This window comes from Mercenaria mercenaria, chromosome 9 (assembly GCF_021730395.1).
Source record: "Mercenaria mercenaria strain notata chromosome 9, MADL_Memer_1, whole genome shotgun sequence".
Classification (NCBI taxonomy): domain Eukaryota; kingdom Metazoa; phylum Mollusca; class Bivalvia; order Venerida; family Veneridae; genus Mercenaria; species Mercenaria mercenaria.
The window spans coordinates 13,801,668-13,821,718 of record NC_069369.1 but is presented as its reverse complement, the minus strand read 5'-3'; the positions used below and the strand labels follow the sequence as shown (position 1 = coordinate 13,821,718).

The window sequence follows — 20,051 nt, the reverse complement described above, 5'->3', positions numbered from 1 at the left end:
TCTTCATTGTGTCAAGCCTTGAAATTAAATTCTAGTGAACAAAGAAAGTTCATATTAATTTTATATCTTAACTTTGAAATCCACAAATTAAAGCACCCAAGAAATAGCCATGAAGTTTTATACCAATGAAAGTACAAAGTCTCACAGTATTTTGAATGATACTTTACTATTGTTTAATCCAGATTTTCACTTCTTAATGTCATTGAATTTTTTTTATTGCAGATGCACATTTATTATCAGTTCTGTGTGAATGATGATATTCAAACTTTTCATCTAACTGTAAACAACTGTGAACAAGTACCTTAATATAGAATAGTCGTAATGGGTGTATACTTTGTGCATGAAAAATGACTGTGTTAATCAAACAGTTGGAAAGTTATAATACTAACTAAGTATGTCTAGGCTCATTCAATCACTTCAAAGAAATTTATCTTGTCCCCCCGTACCCAGCCAGATATAAACATTTTGGAGGACTTAGACAAAGGAAATTGACTGATTAACGTAACAGACTCATTTAGAACCTTGGTGCTACAAATACTGTTAAAATTTCAAGAGGTCTGCCATTGTCATGGTTTTATGTCTTTGTTAAGAGGAGAAGGTATCTATATTGTAGTAGGTTACATGGAAAATTTCCTGTTTATATTTGCTTTTCAAAGAATTCAATTATAAAATATCTCTTCCAAGATATTTTTTGTTATATGGTATTAAGAAGGAGCCATGTTGGTGTTAACAATTATTCATATAGATAACATATATTTTCTAGTGTAGAAATTACAGTTTTTGAGAAGTGTTTTCCTTTGAAAACATTCTACTAAAATGTGTGCTTTAAGTAGTATCAAAGGAAATCTATGTTGAAGACAAAACTGAAAAGATGTATTTTTTGACAAAACAATAGCAGATATGGCAGATAGGTGAATTGTTTGCAGTATTAAAAGAAAGCTAGATACAACATGCCTTTATTATTTTTGGTAGAATGTCACACACATCATGTGTCAAAGCCTATGTAGTTTCACAATTCTAAACATTCTAACAGAAAGATACATTTGTCATGATTGTGTCTAAGCCAACATGATTCTACAATTCTAAAACATCTAAAAGAATCTAACACTTGTCATGTGTCTAACAATTCTAAGGCAATCAAACAAGAATGTCAATCTGTCATTTGTCTAAGCCTGTGTGGTATCACAATTCTAAACATTCTAACAGACTGTCACACCTGCCGTGTGTCTAAGCCTATGACATTGTGATATCATACTTCTCAACATTTTAACAGTATGTCACATCTGTCATTTGTCTGTGGTATCACAATTCTAAACATTCTAACAGACTGTCACACCTGCCGTGTGTCTAAGCCTATGTGGTTCCACAATTCTAAGACATTTTATTAGAATGTCACAGCTGTCATGTGTCTTAAGTCTGTATGGTACCACTATTCTTAAATTTCTGCTCAGGTCAAAAGTTAGTTCTGTTCTGCTTCTTGAACTAAAGGAAGAAGTTGAATGGTGAAATACTTATTCAGTATTATGTTAGAATGGCCTTATTGTTATCATAATGTACATGTCCACCAGATCTTTCTAATGATATGCAAAACTTTGGACAAAAGTTTAGTTAGAACATGGAACTGTTGCATGGAAACTTTGCTCAGGATTGATTTTACATAACTGAGCCGTGCCATGAGAAAACCAACATAGTGGGTTTGCGACCAGCATGGATCCAGACCAGCCTGCGCATCCGCGCAGTCTGGTCAGGATCCATGCTGTTCGCTAACAGTTTCTCCAATTTCAATAGGCTTTAAAAGCGAACAGCATGGAGCCTGACCAGACTGCGCGGATGCGCAGGCTGGTCTGGATCCATGCTGGTCGCACACCCACTATGTTGGTTTTCCCATGGCGCGGCTCATATTTTCATTGATAAGTCTTCTAATATGTTGTGCCCTACTGTTATACAAGGTGAAGTTGTAAAGAAGATTTTTTTCTCTCACTAAATTTTGATTTTGTGATTTGTTTGTATGTACAGGATCAGAATGGTGTACATTTCAACTTGGACATTCTGGAATAGTTCAGATGGTAAGTTACAGCATTACTCATACATTATAACATCTTTCTTTAACTACTTATAAACGACAGTGTGTCTGAAATCGTTAGTCCACCTCTGATTCATGAGGAGAAGTTGGCAGTTACTTGCAGAGAACAGGTCTGTACTGGTACAGAATCCAGGAACACTCAGGTTAGGTTAACTGCCCGCCGTTACATGACTGAAATACTGTTGAAATATGGCGTTAAACCCAAAACAAACAAATTCTTTGTACTTACCATGCTAAATTTCTATAATGAACTTGTCAGTCTTTCAATTTGGACAGTACCATTAACTGTTAAAAGGGGTGCATACCAAAAAGATACTGGCTAAATGGCGGACAGTGCAGATCATGATCAGACTGCACAGATCTGCACTGGCCACAAAGGCAGAATCAATTGTGTCCAGCATGATAAGGGTTAACTACTTACAGAATAGTGATTGATTGAATTATTGTCCGCAAGAATTGACCTGGCACTCGTGCATATTCTGTATATTTCCATAAATTAATTTTTTAGTGTCTGAATCTAGACAGCAAAACAAATACAATATTTCTTGACTGACATTACACTGCAAGTGAAGATAGCTTTGCAGACAAGAAACATTTAGCTGCCAACCTCGGAATGGTGGGTTCAAGTCCTTTGTTTGAACATTTCATTTGTTTTCACATTTATCAGCAAACGTAAAATGCAGAAAAATTGCCACACTATTTGATTCAACTTCTCGTGATTTTTTATGGTTCATTTATTTAAAGAAATACTCTTGTGTTTAAGTTCAGTGTTGTAAAAATGTCGAATAAAGTTCATTAAAACTTCTTAGATTTAAGTACAAATTACCTGTCATCGGGATTTTCAAGACAGGTTAAGTGTTTGTTCATTCAACAGATAATTCAAGTGTGAAGATGAAATAAAGAAAAAAAAATAATAATAAAATACATGCTACAAGAGAAAGCATTTTGAAAAATGTGAAATGTATTACATAAAATAATGTAAGAATAAAAGCAATATTGTAAAATTACTTTGTATTGAATTAAAAGATGGTCTGAAGTAAACCTGAACCCGTGATAAAGTGCACCAAAATCAGAGACCTTACCACTACACTAACATGTCATCAGTATCAGTACATGTATAGGTTATTTTAGTAATATGGATATTTTCAGGATACAAAATACTACGTAAACTAGCAGAAATGCCCAAAAATATTGGCAAATATCAATGAGAGCCAGGTCAATACTTAATGGTCAATATAATGCACTCCTTATTCATAATTGGAAACTTAAAATATCTACAGATTGTCAGTAATATTATTGTCTTTTAAATCTTAGAAATCAGCTATGGCAATCTGATGATTAGAATATAATGTTATGTAGATAATCAATGGTAGATGTATACCTGTCAGACGGTAATTCATTGTGACTTGTTACAGACTTAACAATCTTCCTGTTAGATGTTAATTTTGAACAAAACAGATTAACAAATTCCCTTTTACGGCTATTTCATGTTTTACCATACATTTATTTCAGGTTGAAGTTGACACTAATCATTACAAGGGGAATTTTCCATATACTTGTAAAGTAGAAGGTACATTCTTTTCACACATTATAGTAGAATTAGAAGTGATCTTTGTGCTACCCCAATAAAGCAAAAACTTCAAGTAGCATATAGTGTGTATGTCAAAGCTATAAAATGTGACACTTAAGTGACTTAAGAAGGTTTGTAGTCTTTGTTCTACTCCAGACCTAGGGTAATAGTAATCAGTAATTGTAATCATCTGTAATGAATTACATGTTTTAGTGATTGGTATTGCACTTTAGATTTTCTTAGTTATTCTCTTCATCATGGTGATAAAATTTAAAGGAGTGAAAATTTCTTTTATACACTAATTGTTGTTACAAGTTGCGAACAACTATGGTAGATCAATAATGACATTAAAAATGGCAATGATTAAAACTTTGTTTTAATTGGAGCTGCACTAGAGAATTAACTATGTATACCTCTAATGCCATCAGCTTAGTTCAATAAGGAGAACACAGATCTTCAAATGTTTTGGTTGTGAGTTCACTTCCCAAGTAAGCTGAATATTTTCCATGACTATCCATAAAAGACATTGTGTCTGAAAATCATTTGTCCTCCATTTATGTGGGGAAGTTGGCAGTTATTTGTGCAGAACAGGTCAGTACTAGTAGAGAATCCAGGAACTCTGGTTAGGTTAACTGCCGCCGTGCTGTCACATAACTGAAATACTGTTTAAAAATGGCACTAAACCCAGAATAAATAAACATATCAACCTTAGTTATTTGAGCCGTGCCATGGGAAAACCAACATAGTGGGTGTGCGACCAGCATGGATCCAGACCAGCCTGCGCATCCGCGCAGTCTGGTCAGGATCCATGCTGTTCGCTAACAGTTTCTCCAATTCCAATAGGCTTTAAAAGCGAACAGCATGGATCCTGACCATACAGCGCAGATGCGCAGGCTGGTCTGGATCCATGCTGGTCGCACACCCACTATGTTGGTTTTCCCATGGCACGGCTCATTTTAAGAGTGTCACATTAGTTGTTAACATAAAGCATTAAATTTCAAAAAATTCTGAATTTTCACAGTTGGAATCATATCCAAAGTTAGAATTGAATGACTTCATTAATTTCAGAATCTATATGTATAATTGTTAAAAATGGAAATTATCAATTCTTTTTGAAATTATGACCATCTTTAAATTTCCTCCTCAATATAGCTTTTTTTCCAGCAATATCACAATGAGAAATATTTGAAGTCCTTCTTGTTTTTGAATAACTTTATTACACAGTATTAAATGATACACTTAATACAAGTTTGATTTTTGTTCTGCCCCCCCCCATCCCCCCACTCCACCCCCTAAAAAAAGGGTAGGATGGGGGTTTTAGAGTTGCCTTTGTCCATCCATCTGACTTTCAAACCAACTTTGTGTAGTGCATATGTCATAAAGTATTTGCCCAATGGCCATCAAACCTCACAGGATTGTCATTCTGTATCTGAAGTTGTGTCCAGCATGATAAGGGTAGACACTTAGTCAGAAGTAAATTATATCTGAAATCATTGTCTGCCTGTGATTCATGTGAGGCTTGGTTCATTTACAGCTTCAGTTAATGCTTGTACAAATTTCAGGAACACTAGAAATCATTACGTATTTAACATATTGGTATTAAAACCATAACAAGCATAAAGAAAAAAAGAAATAGATCTTCTATTGATATTTAAAACACATGTATTATTTTTGTCATTTAGGGTGTCTAGTTGATGACAGAGTCTTTCCAGGATCTTCTCTTCCACTGGATACAGCATGGAAAACTCTGTTACCAGAAACTAAGTTAAAGGGACACAACCAGATGTTTGTGGATGTGGCAAAACTTAGTAATGTAGCAGTTATTTCCCATGTGAGATTGACAGTTTCCCCTGATGGTGGCGTTAGTAGATTCAGAATATGGGGACGTAAAGCTCAGTCAGCTTCATCAAAGTTGTGATATAGAGTATTAGTTAGAAAGTTTTTAATATCTCTATTCAGTTGGAGCAATATTCTCAGATACCGTATTTACTGGTGTAGGTTTTGTTAACCCTTACCTTTACCCTGCTAAATTTCTAAAATGGACTGTTCTAACATTCAGTTTGGGCAGTACCTCTTATTATTTGAAGGGGTGTTCACTGAAAATTTACGGACTAAATAGGAAACGTCTAAATGATTGCTGAGGATATGCAGGCTAAATTTTGGGTCTGCTTGGTGCAAAGGCGAATCATTGTCGCCAGCGGGTAAATTTAACAAAGATAAAAAAATTTAAAACAAAAAAAGAGGGCCTTTTAAGCTTAAAAAGATTCAAAACCCTGTTTTTTTTCACACATATATTTTTTTATCAAAAACTTTGTGTTGACAAAAAAGGGGGTCGGGACAGAGGTTTTGAATTTAAGTTTTTTTTGTTGACAAAATATTATAAGTAAAAACCATCAAAAAAATAAAAAAAAAGGGGGGTACAAACATACGGTTTAGAAAAAAGGCTTACAGTAAAGGTCGCCATAAAGTAAACGTGCGGGTTTTGTTTTTTTTGAAATCTTTTGCAGCAGAGGCAAAGGGTTTAAAAATAACAAGGTACAGTGCAGTCTTTTGCGGGAAAAATTTGAAAAATTGTTAAAAAGGGTTTTTTTCCTGAGCTTCCTGGTACTTAAGGTTATGTTTGACTTTTGTGAGAAATTTTAAAATGTTAAAAAGGGATTTACAAATCCCCTTAAAAATTTTGTTTCTGTTTCTAACCATGTTTGTAAAATTCTTAAATAATTTTTTTAATTTAAATTCTATTTACTAAGATCTGTTTTATGTATAAACGGCGTTAATGTGTAATTTAAATCTTTTTTTTTTTTTTGAAATCGGGCCTGTTTTTCAAAAAACTTTAAAGGCGTTTAAGCAAACAGTTGTTTATCTTTTAGGGTTATTTTCTTTTTTATAAGACTTAGAAAAGAAAAGTAGAGATAAAAAATTATAACTTTGAAAAATCTTTACAGAAAAAAAAAACATCATACTGTTTTCCCCCATCATGCCCGTGTTTTAAATATAATTTAACCAGCAGTTAGTTTAACAGCTGGTTAAGTTTTGAAAAACTGGGCCCTGTTGGAGTTTTAGAAATTGATAAATTTGAAATAGTTTGTAAAACTTATTTCTGGAAATGCAAAAACAGTCAATTATATTTTTTTATATGGGCATCTTTTACATTATGTTTTTATAGCAATTTATAAAATTTAAAATGTTAATCTCTTTATTTATTTCCGAAATATAAAATTAAATTTTCTTATTGTAGTGTTATTCTACAAATGTACTTTAAAATTATTTATACGATATGTTGCCCATTTATGTATTAAAAAGGGAGATAAAATGCCTTGGCAATAATCTTACTTCCCATTTAAAATTGCTTCCCTTTAGTCAAAAAAATTTACGCATTTTTTCTTGGTGCATTAGTTTTGGGCCAACCGACACCCCTCGCTGGGTAAAAAGGGGGAAATTTGGGGCTACCGTGCTCATTTCAAGAGTAATGCCCCTTTTCAAGGTAATAAACGGGTAGCAAGGAAGAAATTTAAAGATACATTACAAAACCCCCCCTAACAGGTTATTAGAAATCAAAACATTTTTAAACCTCTCTTAATTTTCATAAATTTTTTCACAATGTTTATATTTCATCTTTAACTGTTTAGTTTTGAAATATAATACTGCGATGTAAAAACCAAATAAGGTTTTTGCGACCTCTGGATCCAGCCCACCGGGGTTTGCCCCTCTGGTGGTCCATCGGTTCACTTTAAAAGCCTAGAAATTAGAAACCTTTGGGGACCGGGTCCGACCAGATCCCGCAGATGCGCAGGTGGTCGGATCGTGGGGGGTCGCAAAGCCATTTGTTGGTTTTCAGGGTGGGGCTATATTTTGTTTGTTTTGTCAAAAAGTTTGGGGGAAGGTCAGCTAATTTGGGGGGAATTTCAAAAAAAAAGGGTTCTATTTTTGCCAAAATACTGAAAATTTTAGAAGGGTGGGTTAGGTCTTTTTCAGAAAGTTTGAAATTTATATTAAAAGTTAAACGGGGACACTACATGTACACTAAGAAAACAATGTGAAAGCCCTAAGAAAAGAAAAAAATTCAGGATTTCAGATGAAACATATCCAAATTCCAGGTCCTATTTTGAGGGGGTATGTACCCTGCCTTTTTGTAAGTGTATTCTTGTTAAGTGATTTAATAACTATACAAACAAACTGTCATATTTTTCATCATATTTAGCCCCTTGGGGATGTACTGTATTTTCTTTGTGTTTACAAAAAAAAAGTAAATAAAACAGAAACCCAAACCAGGTTTATAAGAAAAAAAAATTTTTTATTGTTTTTAAAACCTATTTGAATAAAGATACGAGTTTTTAAATAAATTTTGGGTTATCATAAGTATTAAAGTTTTTTTTAAAAACTGTAAAATTTTAAATCCAAATAAATTAATTGAGCCCACCAGGGAAAAAACCAACATATGTATTTGGCCCAGCAGGGATCCAGACCAGCCTGCACTACTGTTCGTTTTCAAGTCTATTGCCCCTTAAAAACTGTTTGCGAACAGCATGGATCCCCACCAGAGGGCAGAAAGCCAGGTTTGGTCTGGCCGGGGGGGGGGTGAAAAGTGTTGTTTTTTTTTTTTTATGGTGCGGGGGCTCCGTTCAAAAGGGCCCGTTTGTGAAATCGGGCTGGTAGCCTGTTCATTTGTCTGTTTGTCTCCTTTTATCTTTTAAAACCTTTTATGGATGTCTTTTATAAAAAAACATTTTTCAAAAAAACTTGCGGGCCAGCAAATTGTACCGCCCCAAGGTCAAGGTACAAATGAATATAAAGACTAAGCCTTGGATTTTTGTCTGTTGTGTAAGGATATTTAGGGGAAATTTGGTAACTGGTCATCTTCCAGGGGTAAGGAAGAAACTATGTTCCAAAACTGAAAAACCTTTAATTTCGTGGTTTTTGGGCAAAATGGCAATTTCGGGGGAAATGAATTATGGGTTTTAACTTTTTAATATTAATTTAATGGGGGTTTACTTTTTCGTTGGATTAAATTTGGTGGATTTTTAACCTGAAATCCACAAAAATTTGTCCCCCCCCAAAAAAATTAAAAGATTTCACAGTATGCTTTTCAAATTAGAGACGCCAAACAAAAATAGAAAAAAAAACTGTGTTAAAAGGTAAAAATTGGTCATTTTGTTGCCCACCCGGGCAAATAGTCAAATCTTTTTTGCTCACTTTTGGGACTACTGTGATACCCCTGTTGGTCGTGGTGTTTTCACCCTTGAGGGCACAAATTTTGCCAACTTTATGAAACTTTGTAAAACATCACCCCTTTTAAAAAGTGTTGTGTTTGTTAAGGGGGCAGTTTGGGGCAAAAACTAATCCTAGGGCTTTTAAAAGGAAAAAATGTTCTGCTGTAAAGGCCACATTTTCTCTTCACTGTTGAAAATTTGTCAAATGGTCAAGAAAAAAAATGTGTTACTTCAAGTTTTAAAAAAAGTCACTTTCAGATATAGAAGAATCTTTTTAATATTCCAGGGTTTCATTTTCCGTTTTATCTTCTTTCAATTTTCAGAATATTTTTTTTATGAAATCAGGTCAGGGATAAGATAGGGTACTAGAAAGGGAAAAAAAAAATAGTTCAAAACATAGAAAAAAAAAAAAAAAAACCTTTTTAAGGGCCTTTTTTTTTGTTTGATCGATTAAAATTTTTGGAAAGGTTTTTCTTATAAAATCTAGGCAAGTTCAAAAATTTAAATTTCTGAGGTCGAAACTTTGTCAATAAGTCAATCATTGAAAGATTTGTTGATACTATAAAGGGCCCCAATTTTTGTTTGATCTTCTTGAAAATATGTAAGAATTTGGCTCAGAAATCTAGGTCAGTTTACAAGGGTTTCATGAGAATAAGATCTAGGTCAAAAGGTCAGATCAGGGAAAAGACCCTTGTTTTTAAATTTAAATACCCCCTTTTCAGTTTGATTTTTCCTTATAACTTTGTTGAAGTTTTTTTCTGTAAAAATAGGTCGGTTAAAAAAGAAAATTATCGGGTCAAAAACTAGGGCACTAGGGTTTAGTCATAGAAGATTGTCAGACTCAAAAACCCCCTTTTTTTTACCTGACTTGATGAGTCTTTTTGGAAGTTTTTTCTGCTTAAAAAAAAAGATTAATTAGAACTGGGGCACTTGGGAAAAAGACCTAGGTCGTAGGTGAAAAAAATAGACAAATTTTGTTTCATGTAGACCCTTTTTCAACTTGATATCTAAACCCTTTTAGGAATCAGGTCAAGTTTAAAGTGGCACCTGGGTCAAAAACTGTTACAGGTAAATCAAGAAAAACCCTTTTTTAACACCCTTTAAACCCCTATTTAACAGATTTACTTGTTTTTGGGCCTGATGTTTTTCCCAAAAAAGAAAAAAAGATTTCTTATGGTTTTTTTACAACAGCAATCCTTATGGGGGTGTGGTGACCGTAAAAAGCCCTCTCCTCTTGGGGTTTAGTGTGTTATATTTTCTCGCTTCTTTAGATGGGTTCCCTTCAAAACCTATTTTTAAAAAGAATTTTGCATAAACTGGTGCTAGAGGGCTGTGAGATTTCCCCTCAGAACAGATTTCCCTCAAATGATTGTTTGGTTGCATTTTTCTTCCCGAGGTTTCTTATAGATTTTATGTAATTTTACCCCTTTCGTAATTTTTCAAAAAAAATTTTATCAGATTAAACATTTTCCAACTGGGGTTTAAAAACTCCAGTGATAGCTGCACTTCTCAGTGTGCCAATATTTCGCTTTGGCATGAAAATTGCTGCGCTCTGTGACGTTTTTTTTGATTTTTTTTTAGCTCGTCAGATGTTTGAAAAAAAAAATAACACAGTTTGTCATGTTGTTGTAACATCAATAGTTTAAGAATTTTGTTAAGTCCCAATTTTTCCCCCAAAAAATAAAGCTATAGCTTTGAAAATTTTTCCACTTTTTTTCATCTTGTGGAATTTTTTGTTTGGCTCTGACCCCCCATTCCAAAATTTTGGTCCCCGAATAGCAAAATGAGTTTTTTCCCCCAAAGACGGCTTGCTCAAAAAGTATTTTATTTTAAATTCATAAACCCTGCATTTTTGTCTTTTTCATGATTGACCTGCACATTGCATTCTTTTTGGATTTTTGCTTAATTTCGTTACGGGCCCTTTATTAGCCAAAATAGGTATTTTTTTTTTGTGAGCTATAGCTCAAAAAGTAGGCCAAAAATGATCCATATATGAAATGTTTTTTTTAGGCTGTACCCCCATAAACAGCAACATTTGAATTTGCCCCAAATTTGTGACAAAGTACCCGTGGGGGACACCCTTTTTCCTCAGGGAAAATCAGACACATTCTATTTTCTAGGTACATTTTTCTTAAATACTTTAAGAACTATAGCTTTGGTTATTTATCATCATAAAAAGAGAAGGTTGGTCGAGAATCATTAAACTCTTGCTTGCATTCTATCAGAATATGTATAAGTGGCCCTTTATGTACTAAGAAAATGGAATTTCTTGGTTATTTTTTTTTAGCTCCATAAATGAGCCATGCCATGGGAAAACCAACATAGTGGGTATGCGACCAGCATGGATCCAGACCAGCCGGCGCATCCGCGCAGTCTGGTCAGGATCCATGCTGTTCGCTAATAGTTTCTCCAATTCCAATAGGCTTTGAAAGCGAACAGCATGGATCCTGACCAGACTGTGCGGATGCGCAGGCTGGTCTTGATCCTTGCTGGTCGCATACCCACTATGTTGGTTTTCCCATGGCACGGCTCAGAGAGGTGTAAAAGATACTTATATAATGATATATGGTAATCAAAGAAACTGCAGATATCATGATCATAATAACTTTTCCTTTAATCTTCATCTGAAGTAGTGGAGTTAGCGACAGGCAATTCGAATTTCTCTCCTTAACCATACCTATATTTCCTTATTTTAAACTAAAAAAATTTGACTTCAGTTAAAATCTTCAATTACAAGGACTTGAGTTAAAATCTTCAATGACAAGAATCACACATTTCCAGTACCTCATTCCTGAAAGTAATTCAGGGAATATTTGTTCTTTAAGACTCGGACAACATTGCAGGAAATATTTTACTACATGAAATTTACTTGTTCTTTATGAATGTTAGATGAAATATTATTTAGAATGGTAACTTTTAACCTTTAGCCTGCTGGCAGCGAGTTATTCTGCCTTTGCGACCAGTGCAGACCAAGATTAGCCTGCACATCTGTGCAGGCTAATCATGGTCTGCACTGTTCGCTATTCAGTCAGTAAATTTTCAGTAAACACCCCTTCAAATAATAAATGGTATTGCCTAAACTGAGTGATGGACCAGCCCATTTTAGAAATTTAGCAGGCTAAAGGTTAAGCTCTTGAAGTTGACCTTTCTACTCCATAAAGATAAAATAACTGATAATGAATATGTTCATGACTGAGATGAAAATGATAAAGACACACTGACGTTACCTTCATAAGAAAAAGAACATCAGGTCAAGTGGATGACTTTTTGGGGGATTTTTCTTTTGTCAACCATAGCTGCTTAACAGGAAAAAGTTGATGTGTATTTTTTACGTGGAAGCTGGTGTTGTACTGAGTATCCTGAACAGGGATGTAAATCATTGTTCAAGATAACCAGTTTTTAACTAGACTATTCGAAGCAAGCTCCTTCCTTTGCATTCATCATAACCGCGGCATTCACAAGATACCACGTGACAATGAGAAAGTCACAAGATACTGTAGAATGGCGGAGACGCCAAAGGAACACATTCTGGCAGCCTGTTTCCTTTGTCAAATGTCCAGTATATGGTTTTGACAAAAATCACTTCAATTTGTTACTTGAACAATTATGTGTGCGTATACAATGCAATTTTAAAAAATTAACCAAATTTGGTTAAACAACTTGTGATTGCACTGATTCAATGTACCTTAAGGGGAAGTAAAGGCTGTGGGGAGTTTGTATTCAAAGAATAGGTAGAACTGTTGGACTCACCCAGACATCCAAGTTGGTGTGCAATTTGGTTAAGTTTCTGTATGTAAGCTGATATCTCAGTATTGATGAAACTTCAAACACTAATTCACAGTGATAAACTGACTTATACAGCATAGCTTCCGTAACTATTTTGCTGTTTAACAAAATTATGTCCCTTTTCAACTTTGTAATTTCTGGTTAAGTTTTGTATGTCAGTCTTATCTCAGTACTCACTTATGGGAATGATTTTAAACTTTACACAATTGTTCACTGTGATGATGCTGAATTCACAGGTTCCGTAGTTTTCTAAAATAATGCCTCTTTTCCGACTTATATTTATTCAACTGACAGAGCTGTAGAATCTAGGTCGCTGCCTCTGACAGCTATTGTTACTGACACATTGTTAACAGACTGATCATACCACTAAGTAGATACCATCCAAATTAATTGCCTAATTTTTTCAGTTCACTCAGAGATAATCATCTTTAAGATATGAAAGTGCTTTTTTGCATTGTTTTGAAGAAAAGAAATCAATATTCAAATTACTGAACTTAGCGCAAATTTTGGTTAAAACCAATAATTACCGGTATGTTGTTAGTACCAGGTAGATAAATGGTTAGTAGCGGTTTGAAGAACAATTCAGGAGATAATTGTTTGTACTGTTTTTCAAGGAATTTATTTAATTTTTTAGAGTTTCTTTTTAAGGGTTTTACTTCAGTTTAGACCACAATTACTGTATGTGCTTGTGAACAGGTAGAAAATGTTATTTGCCTTCTTATAAAACAATACAATAGTTAAGGGGTTTCACATTCTTAGTAAATTTTCATATTTTTTAATAGAAAAGTGGCAAGTCTGAGTGAATTTCACAATAGATACACTACTTATTTGGCAGATGTGAAATAAGTACATGATTGTACTTGTTAAAGGACGTGGCTTGAAGTAGCTGTATAAAAATTTTGGTTATATGATCTTTTCAAGGAAAAATAAATTTTCTAATACCACTTGTATTTGATCTCCATACTAATTTCATTAACATTAAGTCACTGTTAACCTTTTTATTGGTAGGTAGGTGCATTTTCTAACGGGTGGTGATCAGATAGCCGTGAATTTAGGTTTTCATTGGACAGTTACATATTTTTTTGTTTTTATTGTGTTTAACATAACATTGGCACAATTTTGGGTCATTTGATGACTTTCCAGCTATTTATGGTAGAGGAAGACCCCAGGAGCCCCTCCATGCATGGTACTAGAGGAAGACCCCAAGTGCCCCTCCATGCATGGTACTAGAGGAAGACCACAAGTGCCCCTCCATGCATGGTACTAGAGAAAGACCCAAGGTGCCCCTCCATGCATGGTACTAGAGGAAGATGCGTGGTACTAGAGTAAGACCACAGGTGCCCCTCCATGCATGGTACTAGAGGAAGACCACAGGTTCCCCTCTATGCATGGTACTAGAGGAAGACCCCAGGTGCCCCTCCATGCATGGTACTAGAGGAAGACTCCAGGTGCCCCTCCATGCATGGTACTAGAGGAAGACTCCAGGTGCCCCTCCATGCATGGTACTAGAGGAAGACCCCAGGTCCCCCTCCATGCATGGTACTAGAGGAAGACCCCAGGTGCCCCTCCATGCATGGTACTAGAGGAAGACCCCAGGTGCCCCTCCATGCATGGTACTAGAGGAAGACCCCAGGTGCCCCTCCATGCATGGTACTAGAGGAAGACCCCAGGTGCCCCTCCATGCATGGTACTAGAGGAAGACCCAAGGTGCCCTTCCATGCATGGTACTAGAGGAAGACCCCAGGTGCCCCTCCATGCATGGTACTAGAGGAAGACCCCCAGGTGCCCCTCCATGCATGGTACTAGAGGAAGACCCCCAGGTGCCCCTCCATGCATGGTACTAGAGGAAGACCCCAGGTGCCCCTCCCTAAATGGTACTAGAGGAAGACCCCAGGTGCCCCTCCATGATGTACAAGGAGATCCCGTGCTCAGCATGGTATAGAGAAGACCCCAGGTGCCCCCTCCCTAAATGGTACTAGAGGAAGACCCCAGGTGCCCCTCCATGCATGGTACTAGAGGAAGATCCCAGGTGCCGTTCCATGCATTGTTTCAAGCACAACCTTTCAAAGGCCAGCTAGATGGCTTCCTCGCCTAAAAGAATTTTGCACCACTTTTTACCCACAGGGGTGAGTTTTGATCTGACATCAGTGACCTCAACTACTCGGCCTCAGAGGCTCTCATGTACATAAATACTGCTGCAATGTATGTAGTACTTAGAGGTCATAACAAAGTTTCAGACAACTGTTAGCTGTATATACTTCTTATATTAAATATAACATATATATATTTATATTTAATATAAATTTTGGTATGCATTTTAAATGTTTCACTTCGTTTGAAATTTTAGTAACTATGTAATCAGTACATTCTCAAGTTACTGACTGAATAATTTGTATAAATCTGCTGCATTGTTATATCAATTTTATTGCAACAAAGGCTAGGTTAAGGTTATGGTGACCTTCAGAAATGAAGTTTGATATTTAAAGTTAAAGAATACTATTTATGTTGGTAAGAAATGTACAAGCACTAAAGACAGTTTACCTTTAGCCTGCTGGCAGCAAGTGATTCTGCTTTTGCGATCCGTGCAGGCTGATCATGGTCTACACTGTTTGCTATCTAGTCTGTAAATTTTCAGTGAACACCCAATCGAATAATAAAAGGTGTTGCCAGGATTGAATGGTAGCCAGTCCATTTTAGAAATTGAGCAGGGTAAAGGTTAAATGCCATTACATAACTCAAACAATCTTGTCAACAACAGTGTCCAACATATGAAGTGTGTGGTGCTTAAATTAGAACACAGATAAGTAGACTTCTCAACTTGTTGTTGCAAGTCAACAATGAGTTGTTAAAAGAAATGAACTGATAAGATCTAAAAAAAACAACTAACAATAATGAATATGTTTTTAAGATCTTTGTTCAGGTCTTTGTCTAGCCCTTAAGTTGTTGTGATTGCTGTTATATACAATGAAGATAAGACTACTGATGGCAAAAATTGCTATGTGCAAAGTAAGTACACAACACTTGCATCGTTTTTGCATATTTTGGTCCATGAAAGCAATATATGAAAATGGGTTTAAAGTACAGTATTGTATATCAAGGGCTAATTGCACATGTATATGATTGTTCTATAAGTCTTAATAGTATTACAGTAATTATACGAAGTGTATAATTTAAAGTTGTTCAAAAAAAAAGAGAAAAGAGTCTTGAGCTTCTTAAGATTTTAACTGATTCATAATTGAGCCATGCCATGAGAAAACCAACATAGTGGCTTTGCGACCAGCATGGATCCAGACTAGCATCCGTGCAGTCTGGTCAGGATCCACGCTGTTCACTTTTAAAGCCTATTGGAATTAGAGAAACCATTAGCGAACAGCATGGTTCCTGACCAGACTGCGCAGATGCTGGTCGCAAAGTTTATGATCACATTTTCTGCTTAACATTTGGAAAATTTATAGTACAATGTCTCTCCTCATGCATTAGATGTCCCAATTGTCAAGAAAGCAAAGTAGCGTCCCTTTCTTTATTCATTATCCATTGTCCATTGCTACTTTCAGCAACTGAAAGCTGTGTCTTAACAAATATATATCAAAGAGATGTGTGGAATCACCCTTTCCTTAAATGCTGTATTCAGTGGTGTGCTGTAATTTTTATTTGTATTCAACGTCATGAAATATGTATCATTTTATGAAAAGTGTACCATCATCATGAAAGGTATACAAATCTCATAAAAAGTGTACCAGCATTGTGTAAAAAAAGCATCATGAAAGGTGTTCATGAAAGGTGTATCAGCATCAATAAATGTGTACCAGCATCATGATAGGTGTACCAGCATCATTAAAGGTGTATCAGCATCATAAAAAGGTATAATAGCATCATGAAAGGTGTATCAGCATCATGAAAGATGAACTAGCATCATGAGAGATGTACCAGCATCATGAAAGGTGTACCAGCATCAGTAAAGGTGTATCAGCATCATGAAAGGTGTATCAGCATCATTAAAGGTGAACCAGCATCATGAGAGATGTATCAGCATCATGAAAGGTGTACCAGCATCAATAAAGGTGTATCAGCATCATGAAAGGAGTATCAGCATCGTGAAAGATGTATCAGCATCATGAAAGGTGTATCAGCATCATGAAAGGTGAAACAGCATCATGAAAGGTTTACCAGCATCATGAAAGGTGTACCAGCATCATGAAAGGTGTATCAGCATCATGAAAGGAGTATCAGCATCGTGAAAGATGTATAAGCATCATGACAGGTGTATCAATATCAGCATCATGAAAGGTGTATCAGCATCATGAAAGGTGAAACAGCATCATGAAAGGTTTACCAGCATCATGAAAGGTGTACCAGTATCATGAAAGGTGTATCATCATCAGTAAAGGTGTATCAGCATCATGTAAAGAATTTCAGCATCAGAGAAAGTATAACAGCATCATCAAAGATGTATCAACTTAATGAAAGGTGTCCCAGCATCATGAAAGGTTTATCAACATCGTAAAAGGTATCAACATCATGGAAGGTGTATCAACATCATGGAAGATGTATGAGCATCAGGAAAGGTTTTTCATCATTATAAAAGGTGTATCAGCATCATGAAAGGTGTATCAGCATCAATAAAGGTTTATCAGCATCTTGATAGGTGTACCATCATCATTAAAGGTGTATCAGCGTCATAAAAGGTGTATCGGCATCATGGAAGGTGTATCAGCATCGTGAAAGGTGTATCGGTATCATGAAAAGAGTATCAGTATCATGAAAGGTGTATCAGCAGCATGGAAGCTGTACCATCATCAATAAAGGTGTATCAGCATCGTGAGAGGTGTACCAGCATCATGAAAGGTGAACCAGCATTATAAAAGGTGTATCAGCATCATGAAAGGTGTACCATCATCAATAAAGGTGTATCAGCATCGTGAAAGGTGTACCAGCATCATGAAAGGTGTACCATCATCTATAAAGGTGTATCAGCATCGTGAAAGGTGCATCAGTATCATGAAAGGAGTATCAGTATCATGAAAGGTGTATCAGCAGTATGAAAGCTGTACCATCATCAATAAAGGTGTACAAGTATCATGAAAATGTGTACCAGGATCAATAAAGTTGTATCAGCATCGTGAAAGGTGTACCAGAATCATGAAAGGTGTACTATCATCAATAAAGGTGTATCAGCATCGTGAAAGGTGTACCAGCATCATGAAAGGTGTACCATCATCAATAAAGGTGTATCAGCATCTTGAAAGGTGTACCAGCATCATGAAAAGTGTATCAGTATCATGAAAGGTGAGGTGTATCAGCAGTATGAAAGGTGTACCATCATCAATAAAGGTGTACCAGCTTCATGAAATTGGTACCAACATCATGAAAGGTGTATCAGCATCATGAAAGGTATATCAGTATCATGTAAAGAATTTCAGCACCACAGAAAGTATAACAGCATCATGAAAGGTGTATCAGCATCATGAAAGGTGTATCAGCATCATATAAAAATTTTTATCATCACAGAAAGTATAACAGCATCATGAAAGGTGTATCAAGATCATGAAAGATATCAATGTCATGGAAGGTGTATCAACATTATGAAAGATGTATCAACATCATGGAAGGTGTATCAGCATCACAGAAAGTATAACAGCATCATGAAAGGTGTATCAACTTCATGAAAGATGTGTCAGCATCAGGAAAGGTTTATCAACATCATGAAAGGTATCAACATCATGGAAGGTGTATCAGCATCACAGAAAGCATAACAGCATCATGAAAGGTGTATCAACTTCATGAAAGGTGTATCAGCATCAGCAAAGGTTTATCAACATCATGAAAAGTATCAACATCATGGAAGGTGTATCAGCATCACAGAAAGTATAACAGTATCATGAAAGGTGTATCAGCATCAGGAAAGGTTTATCAACATCATGAAAGGTATCAACATCATGGAAGGTGTATCAACATCACAGAAAGCATAACAGCATCATGAAAGGTGTATCAACTTCATGAAAGGTGTATCAGCATCAGCAAAGGTTTATCAACATCATGAAAGATAGGAATTAATCACAAAAATACAGATAGAAGGTATCACATCAGGAAAGGTTCAATCAAATCAACATCATGGAAGGGTATCACATCACAGAAACTAAAGCATCATGAAAGGTGTATCACTATGAAGTGTCAGCATCAGAAAGGTATCAATCATGAAAGGTATAACATCATGAAGTATCACACAGAAGGACAATCTGGAAGTATCGCTCAGAACGGTTCAGCAAGAAATATAACTTTGAATATAAGATCAGCAAAGATACTAGAACTCAGAAATACCTCAGTTCATCTACAAATACAGACAATGATCACATAAAGCAACGCCGCGGTACACTTCGAAACGATCATTGGCAAAAACACCACTTGGAAGTTTCAACCGCTTGATGGTGTGCACCAAACCCGATCTTAAATTACTCAAGTAAGCAGTTTTCCCGCCAGGTGAATCCTAACACCGGTTGTAATAATATGAAAACACGATAATGCTCGTGTAAACCCGAGGCCCCGGGTTCGAGTGGCAGCACATTTTCTCACAGCATTTACGTCGAAAATGGAACCAGTCGGCAGTATACTGGTTAGTCTCAGATGCGTTTAATTGCTTCACTAATAAAGTATACTCTGAAATACAAGGACTAATTTCAAACTTGTGGGGAAATATGTCTGAATATAGGACTGGCTAAGTTTTACTTGTGTACCAACATATATTCTAACACGATCCGCAGCTATTGCTATATAAACATACAGCGAAATCGCCTATACATGAATCTACGATAAAATATGGTTGGCTGTTACATTTCACCCCCCTATGATTGTAACATAACAGATTCTACTTCAGTTCCATTACATACGAATTATTTCAGGGCCAAACGGTTGAAAACAGCATTTTAAAAACATAAATATAATAAAAAGTCATACTGACTTATGTGTAGGTCCGTAAAACACGTTCTCATCACTACGAGCGAATTCAATTAGCTCAATTATGATTCAGCGGTGACGTCATAAATGTATGACATAAAGTATGACGTCATAATGATGTGACGTCATATAAAAGTTAAGCTCGTCACTCGTAACACAGGGACAACTCGCCTAATTTGATGATTCTGTTCATAATTAGTTTGCGAGCTGTTAGAATACTAATTTATGAATACTTCTCAAAATTCTAATAAAAAAGAAACAAATATCTATACGTTCCACTGGCTATGTAACACTTTCTAACCATAGGGGGTAAATTGTAACAGCATATGACCCGAATGACGTATTACGCTGAAAATGTAGTACCGTAAAATGCGAATTATTTGCGTTGTTAGAATCGAAATAATAAATATGTTCCAATAATTTTATCAATTAATAAAACATGGGCAGTCGT

General features: G+C 35.7%; 1 protein-coding gene across 2 annotated transcripts in view; it reads left to right on the top strand.

Moving 5' to 3' along the window:
- Nucleotides 1–5,771, top strand: part of LOC123546511 (allantoicase-like) — a 47,893-nt gene extending 42,122 nt beyond the window's left edge. For both annotated transcript variants that reach the window (XM_045332852.2, XM_053550861.1), the window contains exons 11-13: nt 2,017–2,066; nt 3,596–3,653; nt 5,336–5,771. In XM_045332852.2, the coding sequence (XP_045188787.2) occupies nt 2,017–2,066; nt 3,596–3,653; nt 5,336–5,571 (344 nt within the window). In that variant the 3' untranslated portion in view covers nt 5,572–5,771. The remainder of the gene's footprint in view (nt 1–2,016; nt 2,067–3,595; nt 3,654–5,335) is intronic.
- Nucleotides 5,772–20,051: the final 14,280 nt, after the last annotated feature.